This window comes from Podarcis tiliguerta (genome assembly GCF_965153285.1).
Source record: "Podarcis tiliguerta genome assembly, chromosome: 4".
NCBI lineage: Eukaryota > Metazoa > Chordata > Lepidosauria > Squamata > Lacertidae > Podarcis > Podarcis tiliguerta.
The window spans coordinates 4,243,013-4,259,634 of record NC_139537.1 but is presented as its reverse complement, the minus strand read 5'-3'; the positions used below and the strand labels follow the sequence as shown (position 1 = coordinate 4,259,634).

Here is a 16,622-nt window from a genome sequence, read left to right as displayed (position 1 = left end):
CCTCTTCTCCTCCATGAATTTATACAGCCCTCTTTTAAAGCCGCCCAGGTTGGTTTTGCACCACGGTTTCCGGCGGGAGGGAGTTCCATAGTCTATCTATGCAGTTTTTGTTTTTTACACTACTTAAAATTGCCATTTATTTCCGATTGTGTTTCTACATTTACTGCATCTGCAGATAAATAGAAATCCGGCTCTGGCTAGAATGTACATTGCAGTTTTAAAACCAGGCCCTTCCGCTTCCTCCCTCTTTTCAATGACATTCACAAGTCATGAAGTCCAGAACCCTGGTCAGCAACTGCTTCGAGGAAGAATCACTTCTGGTGTGGGGTGCTGTGCAAGTCAGGCCACTGCTTATTCCACTGCGGCCAGATCAGGGCCTCCCTCTGAGGTCTAAGAGTCCAGACAGGTTCATATAGGAGAGTATGATTTTTCAGATAAAAAGGTAAGGTAAAGGTACCCCTGCCCGTACGGGCCAGTCTTGACAGACTCTAGGGTTGTGCGCCCATCTCACTCAAAGAGGCCGGGGGCCAGCGCTGTCCAAAGACACTTCTGGGTCACGTGGCCAGCGTGACATCGCTGCTCTGGCGAGCCAGAGCCGCACACGGAAACGTCGTTTACCTTCCCGCTAATAAGCGGTCCCTATTTATCTACTTGCACCCGAGAGTGCTTTCGAACTGCTAGGTTGGCAGGCGCTGGGACCGAACAGCGGGAGCGCACCCCGCCACGGGGATTCGAACCGCCGACCTTTCGATCGGCAAGCCCTAGGCGCTGAGGCTTTTACCCACAGTGCCACCCGCGTCCCTGATTTTTCAGATAGACTGGGTCTAAATTGCATTAGGCTTTACAGGTCATAGCCAGCACTTTGAACTGTGCCCAGAAACAGGTTGGAAGTCAGTGTTGCAACAAGGCTGTCAACAAGGGAGCGGCTGTTGAGACCACATAACACCGGTCCCGAAAGACCTTTGTTGGCTCCCAGTACATTTCTGAGCACAATTCAAAGTGTTGGTGCTGACTTTTAAAGCCCTAAACGGCCTCAAAGGCCCAGTATACCTGAAGGAGCGTCTCCACCCCCATCGTTCTGCCCAGACACTGAGGTCCAGCTCCGAGGGCCTTCTGGCAGTTCGCTCCCTGCGAAAAGTGAGGTTATAGGGAACCAGGCAGAGGGCCTTCTCGGTGGTGGCGCCCACCCTGTAGAACGCCCTCCCATCAGATGTCAAGGAAAGAAAGAACCATCTGACTTTTAGAAGACATCTGAAGGCAGCCCTGTTCAGGGAAGTTTGTAATGACTGATGCTTTAATGTATTTTTAATCTTTTGTTGGAAGCCACCCAGAGTGGCTTTATATTTATATAAATTGTTGTTGTTGTTTATTAAACCTTGATCTGGGCACTTGACTTCTGTTGATGCAACCTAGAATAGGACTCATGTCAAGTTTGTGGTCTACTGAGACCCTCCAGATTCTTTCCACGGCTATTAAGCTGGGCAACTTCCTATCTTCTATTTGTGCCTCTGGTTCTTCCTGTGTGAGTGCAGGGACTTGTGCCTTTTGGCAGATCAGGCCTGGCCTGACTGCAGGGAGGGAGAAGTTGCTGAAGAGCGAGCAGCAGAAGGAGATCTCCCTGGCTCTGCTTCTGCACTTTGGCCTTGGGTCTTGTCCTCTTGGACCACACGGATGATCCACACGCCGGAGCCTCTGCGTGACGCAGTCATTTCCATAACAAGCATGCAGGATCCCTGGGACGCCGTCATGTGGGCAGATAAGCATGCAAATCGGTTGATGCGCAGCAGCTGCTTTGCACGCACAACCTCGTTCCTGGAAGAGTGTGAACGTGTGTCTCACAGGTGAGAGATTGGCAAAGCAGAAGCGAGACGGTGTTTTCTTTTTTTAAAAAAAATAATATTTATTAAAGGTTTTATAGTTACAGAAGAAAAAAAAGGAAAAAGACAATAAGAAGAAAATTAAGAGACAATACATAAAAAAAAATACATCAACACAACAATAAAAAGCAAAAACATTTAAAAACACACCCATTTTCCATATCTTTATCTTTCAATGACTTATTTCCTCGACCTCCTCCCACCTCCCATTTTTGTATTCCAGTTAATAATTAAATCAGCAAATCCTTTCCATCTTCCACTGCTTTCTATCATTTAATTGTCTTAATTTATTTTAACCTTATTTTACCATCAAAATCTTTATCTATACTTTATCTATACTTAAGTCCTTATCATATTTCTACTAAAGTCATATAATTCCATTCCACCATTTCCCAACATTCCTTAATTATGCTATGTTACACTAAATAAAAATTTAAAAATTTTCCCTATCTTTTTCCACCGTCTCTTCTGTTTTCGATGAGCCAGAGTGAACTTGGGCTGAGTGCTGCGCCTAGGCCTCAAGTGCCACAGTTCAGTGCTGGAAGATATGAACATGAGGACTCCTGAGCATGAGCAGAGTGTTCATTCCTCTGTTATTCAGTATACCTGAAGGAGTGTCTCCACCCCCATCGTTCAGCCCGGACACTGAGGTCCAGCACTGAGGGCCTTCTGGCGGTTCCCTCACTGTGAGAGGCCAAGTTACAGGGAACCAGGCAGAGGGCCTTCTCAGTAGTGGCACCCACTCTGTGGAACGCCCTCCCATCAGATGTCAAGGAAATAACGAACTATCTGACTTTTAGAAGATATCTGAAGGCAGCTCTGTTTAGGGAAGTTTTTAATGTTTGATGTTTTATCGTGCTTTTAATATTCTGTTGGGAACCACCCAGAGTGGCTGGGGAGGCCCGGCCAAATGGGCGAGATATAAATAATAAATTATTATTATTATTATTATTACTATTATTAGACTGGAAAGGAAAAGTCTTTGGAACAGGGTGTTGATGTAGCATAAGACGTTTTGGGAGGGAGGTGAAAGCAAAAGGGGTTTGAGGGAATATTGGTGTAATTTTATACAGTACTGGAAGTAAATGGCAAACCATTGTAGGAACCTAGGAAGCCGCGTGGATGTTCCTCAGAGAGAGAGAGAATGCAGGAAGATATGGGCTGAAAAGTTAATGAATGGAGTGCCTTCCCCCAGGACTCCCTGAACATTCCTCAAGTCACCCCAGGGTGCTACGGCACACGGGTTGAAAACCAATGATCTATGAGAACCCATACCACACCCTATATCAGGGGTTCTTAACCTGTGGGTCCCCAGATGTTGTTGGACTACAACTCCCATCATCCCTGAGCTCTGGCCTTGCTAGCTAGGGGTGATGGGAGTTGTAGTCCAAGAACATCTGGGGATCTGCAGGTTGAGAAAGGCTGCCAGATGGGCAGGGTATAAATGAAAACATTATTATTATTAATTTATGAGGTGTGATTTTTCCAGCATTTTGGAGCTTGAGTAGACATGGAAAACTCTGAGAACACATCTGCCCCCAAGGCCTTTTGTTGATTGAATTTATATTGTATCTTGAATAGATGCTTATGGGTCTCCCACTAGAGTTCCAAGTGCTTTTTCTGAGTTTGGTTTCTTTGGAACAAAAGTCAGCAGAGATTGTGGTGTCTTTAGGATATGTGGTTTTATTTATATACAACTTGACCACAGGGTGGAGGGGCTCACATCATTAACACCCCAACAGATCTTGCTTTGGTTTCCAGGGGAGCCCCCAAGTCTAGTTTATACTCAGCACAGATCAAGTTATATCTCTGTCTCTCTCCAGTATCCAGCTTTGGGCTCACATACACTCAACACCGGGACGCGGGTGGCGCTGTGGGTTAAAGCCTCAGCGCCTAGGGCTTGCCGATCAAGAGGTCGGCGGTTCGAATCCCCGCGGCGGGGTGCACTCCCGTTGTTCGGTCCCAGCGCCTGCCAACCTAGCAGTTCGAAAGCACTCTCGGGTGCAAGTAGATAAATAGGGACCGCTTACCAGCGGGAAGGTAAACGGCGTTTCTGTGTGCGGCTCTGACTCGCCAGAGCAGCAATGTCACGCTGGCCACGTGACCCGGAAGTGTCTTCGGACAGCGCTGGCCCCCGGCCTCTAGAGTGAGATGGGCGCACAACCCTAGAGTCTGTCAAGACTGGCCCATACGGGCAGGGGTACCTTTACCTTTACCTTTACACTCAACACCTCTGGCTATTTTTCTTCTACCTACCAGCCTGGTGAAGTGGGTGGAAAAAGGACCCACCCATTTGTTTCTATGGCAACAGAGCAACTTCTTTGGAGATGCTAATTTGCGGTACTTAACTACCTAGACAAAGGAACTGGTTTGGAAAACTTCCTCATTCATTATGTTGTTGTTGTTTAGTCATGTCTGACTCTTCATGACCCCCTGGACCAGAGTACGCCAGGCACTCCTGTCTTCCACTGCCTCCCGCAGTTTGGTCAGACTCATGTTTGTATCTTCAAGAACACTTTCCCACCATCTCGTCCTCTGTCGTCCCCTTCTCCTTGTGCCCTCCATCTTTCCCAACATCAGGGTCTTTTCCAGGGAGTCTTCTCTTCTCATGAGGTGGCCAAAGTATTGGAGCCTCAGCTTCACGATCTGTCCTTCCAGTGACCACTCAGGGCTGATTTCCTTAAGAATGGATGCGTTTGATCTTCTTGCAGTCCATGGGACTCTCAAGAGTCTCCTCCAGCACCAGAATTCAAAAGCATCCATTCTTCGGCGATTGGCCTTCTTTACGGTCCAGCTCCCACTTCCATACATCACTACAGTGGTACCTCAGATTAAGACCTTAATTCATTCCGGAGGTCCGTTCTTAACCTGAAACTGTTCATAACCTGAAGCACCACTTTAGCTAATGGGGTCTCCTGCTGCCCCCGCGTGATTTCTGTTCTCATCCTGAAGCAAAGTTCTTAACCCAAGTTACTATTTCTGGGTTAGCGGAGTCTGTAACCTGAAGTGTCTGTAACCCGAGCTACCAATGTACTGGGGAAACCATAGCTTTAAGTATACAGACCTTTGTCAGCTTCAGGACCTGTCGTTCATTGTACCCTCCTGCATATGTAAAAAAATAGGTTGTACAGTCTTCTGTGTATCTAAGGTTTGGGCACATGCTGTTGGAAGATTTAGGGCACATAAAAGAAAGTCCTCCTTCATGCAGTACATAATTAACCTATGGAACTCACTGCCACAGGAGGCAGTGATGGCCATTAGCTTGGATGACTTGTAAAGACAATTCAGCAAATTTACAGAGAAGGAGAGAGCTGTTGATTGCTACTAGCCACAGCGGCTATGCTCTCTGCATCCATAGTTAGAGGCAGCAGTGCTTCTGAATGCCAGTGGATGTGGATGGAAACCACAGGAAGGGAGAGGGCTCTCATGCTTGGATCCTGCTAATGGGTTTCCCATTGAGGCATCTGGCTGGCCACCATGAGAAGAGGATGCTGGACCAGATGGGCCATTGGCCTGATCCAGCAGACTTTCCTTGTGTTCTGATCTCTCTCTGCCTCTCCCGGGCCCTATGGAAGTCAGACTATCCTCCACCAGGGCCAGGGCCTTCTCAGTGATGGCTCCGACCTGGTGGAATGCTCTGTCCCCTGAGACCAGGGCCCTGCAGGATTTAACCTCCTTCCGCAGGGCCTGTAAGACAGAGCTATTCCTCCTGGCCTTTAATTTGAATTGAGCCAGATCTTTTATTTCCCTTCTCTTCCCTCCCCCTCCCCTTTTATGAAGATCACCTGCTCTGAGACCCCACAGCTAATTCTCCCCTGGCCTCCTCACTGGCCCAAGTAGGACCAATTCAGCCAACTAGTCCTGGTGACTATCTAACTGATTTTTTTATTTTTATTGTTTTTATACTGTATTTTATGCTGCTTTTATATTTAAGTGTTTTAAAGTGTTTTAAATTTGTTGTTAGCTGCCCTGAGCCCGGTTTTTGAACCGGGAAGGGTGGGGTATAAATAAAAATTTATTATAATTATTTTATTTTAGCATATTAACCTTGCTTTAGGGTAGCAATCGCTTGCCAAACATCCCCGCTCAAAGCAAATAATGAAAGGAAGCGTGGATCTTGGCCCAGGGGGCCAGGCTGACAAAAGCAGTTAGCATTTGCGAGAGGCTCGACGGCCAACCAATAACTCTGAAATGAAATGGAAGCTCAGCCTCAAGTTATCAGGCCCGCTTGGTGCGACTCCCTGCAGAGTTTGACAAATTTGTTTGCTGCGTAGGAAAAGAACACAAACCCGGGACTCTGGGCTCATTTGTAGCATTTAATCTTGATTAAGCTGGATTACCTGTGCGCTCAGGGTGATTCGTTTTGTATTGTCTCGATTCAATAAACAAAATGGAGAGGAAACGCACCATTTGAACCCAAGGCGAGATGGGCTATTCCAGAGGGGTTGTGTGTGCTGTTTTGCAAAGAGTTTGGCTGCCTCAACTTCATTTATTGATCGGGTCTCGCCAGCCTTCTGTGCGAGAGGTGCAGGGTGTGAGCTGATTTGCATGATTAAAAGGGATTCCACGTGTGGAGTGGACACGGCTGTCATCTTGTCCCCAGTACCGGAGGATGATTTCCCCTGTCCATTTCACATCCTTGCTTCCCGCTTTTGAAAAAAGAATTATTTATTTGCAATCCCCGAGGCTCAGAGGGGCAGCAACAATTTAAACGAGAGGTGACCGGTTAAGATTGGTTTTGATCCTTTTGGGCGTAACCTTCACAAAATGAAAATGTCGGAACTAGAGCCCGGCTGACGTGGTGCCCCCCCCCTCCTAATCCCCACAGCGCAGAGGACTGCTTCATAGAATCATAGAACTGTAGAGTTGAAAGGGGTTCCAGGGGTCATCTAGACCAACCCCCTGCAATGCTTGCTGCGCTATGTTGAGGCAAAGGAACTCTGCACGTGATTTAGTCACCCTCTTCTTTCATTAGTGACACTTCTGGGGTGAACCAGGTTCAAGTCCCCACTGGGTGACCTCAGGCCAGATATTTAACCCCTGAGTGCCTCCTTAATTGCCTTTCGCCCTAAACTAAAACTCCCCAAGTGCTGTAACTGTTCCACCCTCTTTTCCAGCCCCCAATATCGTTTTTTGAGGCAAGTCAGCCAAAATTGTACGCAACATTCCAAGTATGCTATGATCATAGATTTGCATTCTGAAGTACAAGTTTCAGATATACGCTCATGTATCCTGGCTAGTCAAGGATGCGGGTGGTGCTGTGGTCTAAACCACTGAGCCTAGAGCTTGCCAGTCGGAAGGTTGGCGGTTCGAACACAGCTGTCAACCTTCCCTTTTTTTTGTTGGCGGGAAATTCCCTTATTCCAGTGCCGTTTCCCGCTGCTATCCCGGATTGTTAGATATCCCGTAGACTGTCCCTGGGACAGGTGAGGCTGCTGATCCCTTATTTTCAAATCTGAAAGTTGACAGCTATGGGTTTGAATCCCAATGAAGGGGTGAGCTCCCATTGCTCTGTCCCAGCTCCTGCCAACCAAGCAGTTCAAAAGCACGAAGTGCAAGTAGATAAATAGGTATTGTCTGTGGTGTGGAGAAATGGAATAGAGGAATTCTCCTCTCTCATAAAACTAGAATTCAGGGCCATCCAATGAAGATGAATGTTGGAAAATTCAGGACGGATAAAAGAAAGTGCATTGTTAGCCTATGGAACTCACTTCCACAGGAGGCAGCGATGAACACCAACTTGGATGGCTTTAAAGGTGGAGTGGAAAATTCATGGAGGAGAAGGCCATAAATGGCTACTGGGCAGGATGGCTTTGCTCTGCCTCCGCAGATGGAGGCAAAAATGCTTCTGGATAGCAGTTGCTGGAAACCACAAGAGGGGAGTGTCGCTGCTGTGCTGTGGTCCATCTTGCAGATTTCCCGCTAAGGTACCTGGCTTGGCTAATCTGAGAACAGGATTCTGGACTAGATGGGCTACTGGTCTGATCCAGCTACAGGGTGGTTCTTACGTGCTTAATTGTAGGTGCCAGTGTCCTGGGTGCCTGAGCACCCACAAAATTCCCCATGAAGCGGCCAGGCACCTACAAATTTCAGGAACTAGGGCCATGCATGTTGCAGGGCACCCACAGTCACAGGGCCAAGCTGTTGCTAATAGTAATTGTATTTGTTCTGGGTGTACGATAACTGGCAGGCTCATATATCTGGAAACCAATTGTTTGGTGATGAAACCTGGAATAGGAATTGAGTATAAAGACACCAGAAAAGACTGAGGCATCATATCTCTGAATTATTATATGTTTGAGTCTCTCTCTCTCTCTCTCTCTCTCTCTCTCTCTCTCTCTCCCCCCCCCCCCCCCCCCAATTCTCATTAGCTTTCTTAACTTTACCAGCTTGGTCATTATTTCCACTTTCCAAATTCCATCCGTCAACTTCCAGAGCTCTCCTCTTTAGCTTTTAATTCCAGCCAAGCTACGTTTGATCCTCAGCACATTTAGAAATAATTCTGCTTAAGATGCGGTTTCTGTTGGTTTAAATAGGTTTCTTGGGCCACAGATGAATGCGGGAACACCTGCTCTGCATGTCACAGGACCCAGGTTGTGAACCTGGGCATCTCCGGTGAAAAGGACCAGGTTTCACGTGATGGGGATAAAGAACTTTGCTCGCAGGGGATCTGCAGAGAATGCGGCTGCCGTTCAGAACAGGCAATGCTGAGCTAGAACTGGACAGCTTGATATGTTCAGTTTCACATGCAATAGCTCTAAGACTAAGTCCAACAACCTCTTCTTACAGTGGCCAGACAGGATTTGACCAGAGGAGCACACTGCTGTCCTGTGGTTTCCAGTAACATTGCTTCATCTGACCCTGGATGCAGTCCACAGCCATCAAGGCTAATGAATTTGCCTAATCCTCTTTTCAAGACATCGTTTAAAGACAATAGTTCCATATAGTTTAAATACATGCTGCATGGAGAAATCTTTTTTTTTTTTAATCTGTCCTGAATCTTCTAACATTCAGCTCCATATGCTCTAATGTTTGACTGCAAACCTATGCACAAAACTATTGGACTGTGTGGAACTTCCTTCTAAGGACACATGGAAAACATGCATGTTGTTAGTTTTGGAGTCAAATGGTTTATTATTTCATCTCAGGCATCCTCCATTGACGTGTTTATTCCCCCGCTCATCTTATTTGCCTGCAGAAAGCGTTGTGCATTACTTAGACTATGCCCAGCCTTTATCGAGCATATGTTCTGATTTGCTTACAGGGTGGTTAAACAATGATCACTCATCCTACAATCATCCTGATTTGCTTGCAGTCTGTTTACACATCTTCCCTGTTGAATGACTGGGCCAGTTATCTGTTGGAGTTCTTTAGTATGCGAGTAAGCATTGTATGGTTAGTAGACTTTGCCTGTTGCAAACACACACACACACACACAGAGAGAGAGAGAGAGAAGGAGGGGGAGAGAGATTTGTTGTGCAAAAAAATAACAAATTAATTTATTATAGGAAGTACGTTTAACTTGGTTATAAATGATACCTAGTTCTAGCCTAAACAGCTACTCTAGAGAAGGCAAAGGCAATCAGGCCAATGGAACCTTTTGTGTGTTCCTGTCAAATTCATGTATACCTTTAAACCTTATAGACAATAAAGCAGAGTTCCCAAACTTGGGTCTCCAACAGTTTATGGATTACAATTCCCATCATTCCTGACCACTAGTCCTACCAGCTAGGGATGATGCGAGTTGGTCCAAAAACAGCTGGGGACCCCCTTTAAAAGTTTATTTCCAAAGTCCCCCTCTTCCCCTAGCATGGAAAAAGACCATGTTTGATAAGTTAAACATGGTTTACTTACAAACTCTCCAAAGGTCAGATTCATGTGCTTTTCCACACTGCATTCAGAAAAAGTTGCACAGGCAGTAAATCTTTGTTTAGGTACAAAGTGATGAAAGTTCTTAATTTATTGGTATAGGAACTCAGGAGTGGCTTCTGAGTGCATGCAGTTGAGCTGGAGCAAGCACCTCAAACCTCTTCTTCACTGGAGCTGTGAGCTAGCTAACCATTGGGGAAAAAACAAACCCCTCTCAGGTTTGCACATACTAAATTAAATTTGAACTTCTACGGGGAAAGAGGAGAGCGCTTGCTTTGAATTGCTGCTGGTTCCTTCTGGCTTGCTACTTCATTTCTGTAAGATTAAGTCTGAAGTGAGGATGGCTCAGCCTTAATTTAGGGAAGACGGCGTCTTATCATTGCAGTTCCTGAATCATAAATTGACCTTAAAAGCAATCTTCCATTTCCATTTGAGGCCTGGTTCCTGCCTACAGGAGTCTGATAACTAGATCTTCCTGGCAAAGGCAAAGATTAGCACACTGATCTTTTCTGGAACTGTTAGGCGGTCCAGAAGCTAGTTGTTCTCTGCAGGTCATGTATGAGATAAGAGCTTGTACCAGGGTCGGAGATCAGCTGCACTGATGCCATGATCCATAGAAATAAACCATGTGAAAAGTCTAGACTAGCACCTGCCGTTACACCTCTTCCTGAGCGCCATTTCCCCATCAAGGAAATCCAAAACCACACGTTCACAAAATCCTTTCGGGAACGGTTTACTCTCTTCTTTTCTGTTCCACTGCACAGCCTTCCCCAACCTAGTGCCCACATGGTGTCGTAAACTACAACTCCCACACCAATGGGAGCATGGCCAAGCTGGCGGGGGGTGATGGGAATTGTGGGCCAAGACATCTGGAGTGGAGGGTGTTGCCCAAGGCAGCACACACACAAAAAGGTCTCTGCTGCTTTCTGGAAGGATTGCCTCCCAGTCTCTATTTTGCTTGGACTGAATATTCTTAGTTCATTTCTGTAAGTCCTGGCCCCGCCAAAAAAATAAATCCTGGCTAGGCCCATGGTCCTAGGCCTCTGGGGGGATGTGGGGGCCCTTAAAGGCCTCAGCCCAGTATACCTGAAGGAGCATCTCCACCCCCATTGTTCTGCCCGGACACTGAGGTCCAGCGCTGAGGGCCTTCTGGCGGTTCCCTCACTGCGAGAAGTGAGGCTACAGGGAACCAGGCAGAGGGCCTTCTCGGTGGTGGCGCCCGCCCTGTGGAACACCCTCCCACCAGATGTCAAGGAAAACAACGACAACTAGACTTTTAGAAGACATCTGAAGGCAGCACTCTTTAGGGGAGCTTTTAATGTTTGATGCATTACTGTATTTAAATATTTTGTTGGAAGCCTTCCAGAATAGCTGGGGAAGCCCAGCCAGAAGGGCGGGGTATAATTAATAAATTATTATTATTATTATTATTATTATTATTATTAGTAGTAGTAGTAGTAGTAGTGGGTGCCATTGTTCAAAACCTGAAAAGTTGCATGTAGTTAAAGAGACACTGGGTGCTTCTGGGCGGGGGGCGGGTTGTCAAAATAAAATAATAAGCTGCGTAAGAATCACTGCTTATGAGCGATCAGTAAGAAAGCCATGGTGTAAAAAAAGTAAATAAGCAACGGGACTTCTACAGCAGCAGGCGCTGAGGTCTGGGGGACGGAGGCAGCCCCTCTCTCCGTCTCTCCAGGTTTTTAGGACCCGGGGAAGCCCCTAGGCTCTGCTGCTTCTTGCATCAAGCCTGCGAAGTCTTCCTCTTTGCTTCTGCCTCTGCTTGGCAGCGAGAGAGCGATGCCCAGCCGCGCTCCCGGGAGCAGGTGTGCATGACAAGCCAAGTGTGTGTGACAGAGGCAGGCCGGCCACCGGGAGGGGGGACGGGCGCGCTCTAGCTCTGTATCTCTCTCTCTCTCTGTCTCTCGCTTGCAAAAGTCTCCCGGCTCCAGCGGCGGCCGCGCTCGGTCCTCAGCCGGCTTCTTCTGCAAGCCCGGCGGGGCAGCAGGATGGTCCTGATCCTGCCGCACATTCTCATTGCTGCCCTTCACTTTTTCAGACGGGGCCAACAGGTCTTCCTGAAGGCGGAGGAGGCGGCGGCCCGAGGCTCGGACACGCTACAGGTAGGTCGCTCTTTTCGGTTCCCCCTTTTTTTTCTGGGGGTGGGGGTGACGGGTTCCCCCCAGGGTGGTCCCCAAAGGTGGTGACTCTCTTCGCGTGCTCGGGATGTCCGCCCTTTGCATGTTCTCGCGGCGCTCTGTACGTGGCCCGGTGAACTCTTGATTGCGGTTGAGGAACTCTTGTTGGCGATCGGCCAAGTTCCCCACGACCCCCCAAAATTAACTTGTTTTACTCTGTTCTAAACATAGCTGTCAACTTTTCCCTTTTCTTGCGAGGAATCCTATTCGGAATAAGGGAATGTCCCTTTCGAATGCCACTTCCATCCTTCCTTCCATCCAGCAACTGGCGGCTAACTTTGCAAATGACTTTGGGATGTCTCAAAAGATATTCCAAAGCATCTTAGCACTTTGAAATTGTCTGCGATTCCTGCATTGCAGGCGGTTTGAACGACCCCTTGCGGGGGGGGGGACACTCCCCTCCAACTCTTTGATTCTTCGTAAATGGACATGGCGCAAGCACAGTGAAGGTCATGCGTGGCATAAACAGAAGACAACTCTTCTGAATGCGATCCTTTGATCCCATCCCTAATAGATCATTTCGTAGCTGGCTGGGACAAAGGGTGGCGCTTGTTAACGCGGCCCCCAAAGCAGGGTTCGTCCAGAGGCACTGCGAAGCTTTTACAGTTTTGTTGTCCCGCTAGCATATCAGCGCCCAAAGATTTGTTCTCAACTAAGCATGGGGAAAGACCTAGGATTGCTGGTGCCTTCATCTCTGCCCGGTTGGGTTTTGAGTAGGGGGAGTGCGCTCTCCTGCTATTTCAGAAGAAACCAAGTCTTGTTTGTAATTGACCCAAAACAACCCCCCTCCTCTCTCTCTCTCCTTCCTTCCCTCCCTCCCTCCCTCCCTCCCTCTGTTGGCTAAAACACCTTTTATTCACATTATTTATCCTTTCCCTCTCCTTTATGTCTTCTCCTTCCCTCCCTCCCTCTCCTCTTATTGGACAGTCCGTGGGGCTCCGTCGCCTCTTCTCCTCGCCTGATTTTCCTCGGTTTGAGTTTGTCAATGGAGGAGCTCTTTGCGCCCCGGGCAGTACCACCCCATGCGTGCCCCCCCCCCCTTTTCGCGAGGCACGGAGGCTGCCAGCTACGACCCTCGCAGCGGCTCGGCAGGGCCCGGGAGGCGCGTGGCGCGCTCCTGCCAGCCGCAGGCAGAGCGGGCTCGCTGCAATGCAGGCGTGCTCTGCTCGGCACCGCTCCTGCGAGCAGAGCAGAGGCCCTGGAAGTCTCTGAAAGTTGCTGGCTGCTGTTGGCAAGCAGAGAAGCAGCTTCAGAGCATTGGCTTGGCGTCTGTATCTCCCTCTCCTCCTCTGCAAGCACCCAGGGGACTCTGCGGGCCACACACACACACACACACACACACACACACACACCATTCTTCTATTTCCAGGCACCTGCTTCTCTACCCGCCAGCACCCCAAAGCTGTGTGCATGATGGGTGGCAAATCTTTATTATTTTGATATCCCTCCTTTCCTCCTCCAAGGAGCTGAAGGCAGTGTACACGGTTCTCTACCCCCCTCATTTAGTTCCCACAACGACCCTGCAAGGTAGGTTAGGCTGAGAGGCAGGGACAGATAGCTCAACCGGTACAGCACGAGACCCCTTAATCTCAGGGTTGTGTGTTCAAGTCCCAAAGTGGGTGAAATATTGCAGGGGGTTGGACTAGATGACCCTTGTGTGTCCCAACTCTACAATTCTACGATTCTATCACTGGCCTCCAAGGTCACACCCAGGAAACTTCATGGCAGAGCAGGGATTTGAACCCTGGTTTCCCAAGTCATAATCTGATGCTCTAACCATTATGACACACTGCCTCTCTTTTGAAACCCGTCGGCTGGTTCCTGGGGTGAATCGTCAAATTCTGTGATTCTGCATTGCTGGTGCAAAACTTTGGCCTTTCTTGAAAGCTGTTGTGCGCAGGGAGTTGGCCGTTTGGTCAGTACGGATAAGCTAACATCATCCTAAAGAGAGAACCCCATATTGGAAAGAGAAACACCACTTTCTGTGTGGTGTGGTTTAATTTTATTAAAGTTTATTCAATATTTTATTGAAGATGGCTTCCATGCACCAGCTTCTCACGGGACTCTGTGGAAGAACACTTTGTGTTGATTTCTTCTTGCTGTGTGGCATCACTTTGCATCTTGATTCCAATGTACTATTTTTTAACGCCGTCTCTGTGCTTGGGGGAAGGGAGTGGACTGGCAATAATGTTGTTATTATGTTCTTAGTTCTGTTATATCTGAATATCAATGGAATACAGGGTTGGGTGTTTTGTTTTGTTTTTTTTTAAAAAAGGAATCAGAACTGGACCCTTTGACCTGCGGGGTAGTGCATGCAAGTTTATTTTGGGTAGGATTCCAGCCAGAATGCAAAGGCGTTGAGTCTTCTACAACATCTGCTGGCAGAAGAGTTCTAGGAATCGAAAGCCATGCCTGCTTCTCATAGAATTGTAGAGTTGGAAGGGACCTAAAGGCTGTGGGAATGTTCAGGGATGCAGAAGAGGATATATTGTCTGATAATAGCCTTTCCAACTTGTGTAAACAAGTTCACAATTTAGCAGAGTAACATTCCCCTTTTTAAACTTGCAGCGGATGCATTTGCTCAGGCTCGCTAAAGCCTTTATAATAACTGTTCTGGTATTTTCCCCTTATTCCCCCATAAAAAGATAAGACACAATACAGTCTTCTTTAAAGGATAAAAAGAGTTTACTCACACATCATTCTGTTCACAATAGGATCCCAGAAGGCAGACTTAGCTTAGAAAAGTAACATACACCTAGAAACTATCTCAAAAGAAGACAGTCCCTTTGTCATCTCTTGGCTGGAGCATCTTAAGCTAAGCAGATGTTGATTCTTCGACGAATGGAGTCAGAGAGAGATAGTGGCCTCCACTCAGGTACTTTGTTACCTGCACAGGTGAGGCCATGCCCACCTCTGGTCACATGCACAGGAAGTCTGTCCCAGCCCAGAAGGAAACAGGAAGTTTACCTCCTGGCTGGACAAACATTCCTCTCCATGTGTAAACATGTTCACTCTAGGAATGTTGTATTTGACTGCTCTTGTGTTTCACATCCCACATAGGCTCATCTACTCCAATCTCCTGTGATGCAGACAATGGCAACCAAGATGCTTGAGGGCTTGGCAGGTCCCACTTGTGAGCTTCCCATAGGCATCTGGATGGCCACAGTGAGGACTATTTGGCTGGTCCAGTGTCTCCAGGAAGCCCACAAGCAATAAATAACTCCTTGCCCTCTAACAGGTGGTATTCAGTGAAAGATTCCCCCTAACTCTGGGGATTCTACAGAGCTATAATTGATTATTACCATTGATACTCTTCTCCTCCTCTTCTCCATGAATTGGTGTAACAAACATCCTTTCCCAACCTCCTCAGCTAGCAGCCCTTGTCTCGCCTTGTGCTTCTGAATTCCATAGATTCATTCATTTATATATATATATATATACACACACACATACATTTTAATTGATTTTTTAGCATATCAGTTCCAACAGGCATACAACATATCTTCTCATCTTATACAATATTTTAGACTTCCGTCAACACCTTTCCATTCTTTGTCACTTATTCTGCATTTCTTAATTTCTATATTACATTTACTTATCCTTAACTAATAATTCTCTTCATAGTCTTTCTTGCAGTATTTCAAATAATCCACCTTACAAAACTTCTTGCAGTCCTACCAGCGTAATCTGTACATCACAATTACTTTTCAAATAATTCATGTATTTACTCCAGTCTTCTAAGAATCTCTAATCCCACAGGTTTCGAATCCTTCCTGTTAATTTAATTTATCTAATTTTGCATAGCCCATCAACTTCATCCTCCATTCTTCTTCCGTCGGTAGTTCTTCCTGCTTCCATTTTTGTGCCAATAATATTCTTGCTGCTGGCATTGCATATAAAAACAACTTACAATCCTGTCTATTAATATCTCCTACAATGCCAAGTAAAAATGCTTCTGGTTTCTTAATAAATGTATATTTCAACATCTTTTTCATCTCATTATATATCATTTCCCAGAATTTTTTCCATAGATTAATTCAATGTTACATGAAGCCCCCATCAATGATGTCAGGCGAACAAAGACCCAGAACACTTTTGTGTACTTCAGATCTCTTGTTGCTGAGCTTCTCCTGAACTAGACCTTGTGACCACCAGCCAACTCAGTCCCTGTGATTTCTCCCTTCTGTGCTGCACATTTGCCTAGCACTTTTGAAAACATCTTTGCCTCCCCTAGAATTGCAGAGTTGTAGGGGGACCCCGTGGGTCATCTAGTCCAGCCCCCTACAACACAGCTAAAGAACCCCTGGCAGGTCGCCGTCCAACCTCTGCTCAGAAACTTCGGATGAAGGAGAATCCACCTTCTGAGAGAGTCTGCTACACTGTCAAACAGCTCTCTCCCTCAGAAAGTTCTTCCCAGTCTTGAGTCAAAATCTCCTTTCTTGTCATTTGAATTAATTGGTTCAAATCCTCCCTTCTGGAGTAGCCGAAAACAGGCTTGCTCCATCCTCCATGTGACAGCTCTTTAGATGGCTATCATATGTCCTCTCTCAGCCTCCTCTTTCACAGACTAAATATTCCCAGTTCCCTCCGCCATTCCTTGCACGGCTCGGTTTCCAGACCATTTTCAGTCTCCCTCCTCGGCACACCTTCCAGCTTGTCAATATTTTTTGAAAACACTCCG

At 47.0% G+C, this 16,622-nt stretch overlaps 1 protein-coding gene across 4 annotated transcripts in view; it reads left to right on the top strand.

The window, feature by feature from the left end:
• The window catches only part of PDE2A (phosphodiesterase 2A), a 385,285-nt gene that overhangs the window by 107,471 nt on the left and 261,192 nt on the right, over window positions 1-16,622 (top strand). For 2 of the 4 annotated variants that reach the window (XM_083436263.1, XM_083436265.1), the window contains exon 2: window positions 11,803-11,866. In XM_083436263.1, the coding sequence (XP_083292389.1) occupies window positions 11,803-11,866 (64 nt within the window). Of the gene's footprint in view, window positions 1-11,311; window positions 11,338-11,528; window positions 11,570-11,802; window positions 11,867-16,622 lie in introns of those variants that run through there. The other 2 variants (XM_083436266.1, XM_083436264.1) reach the window with 2 other exon arrangements.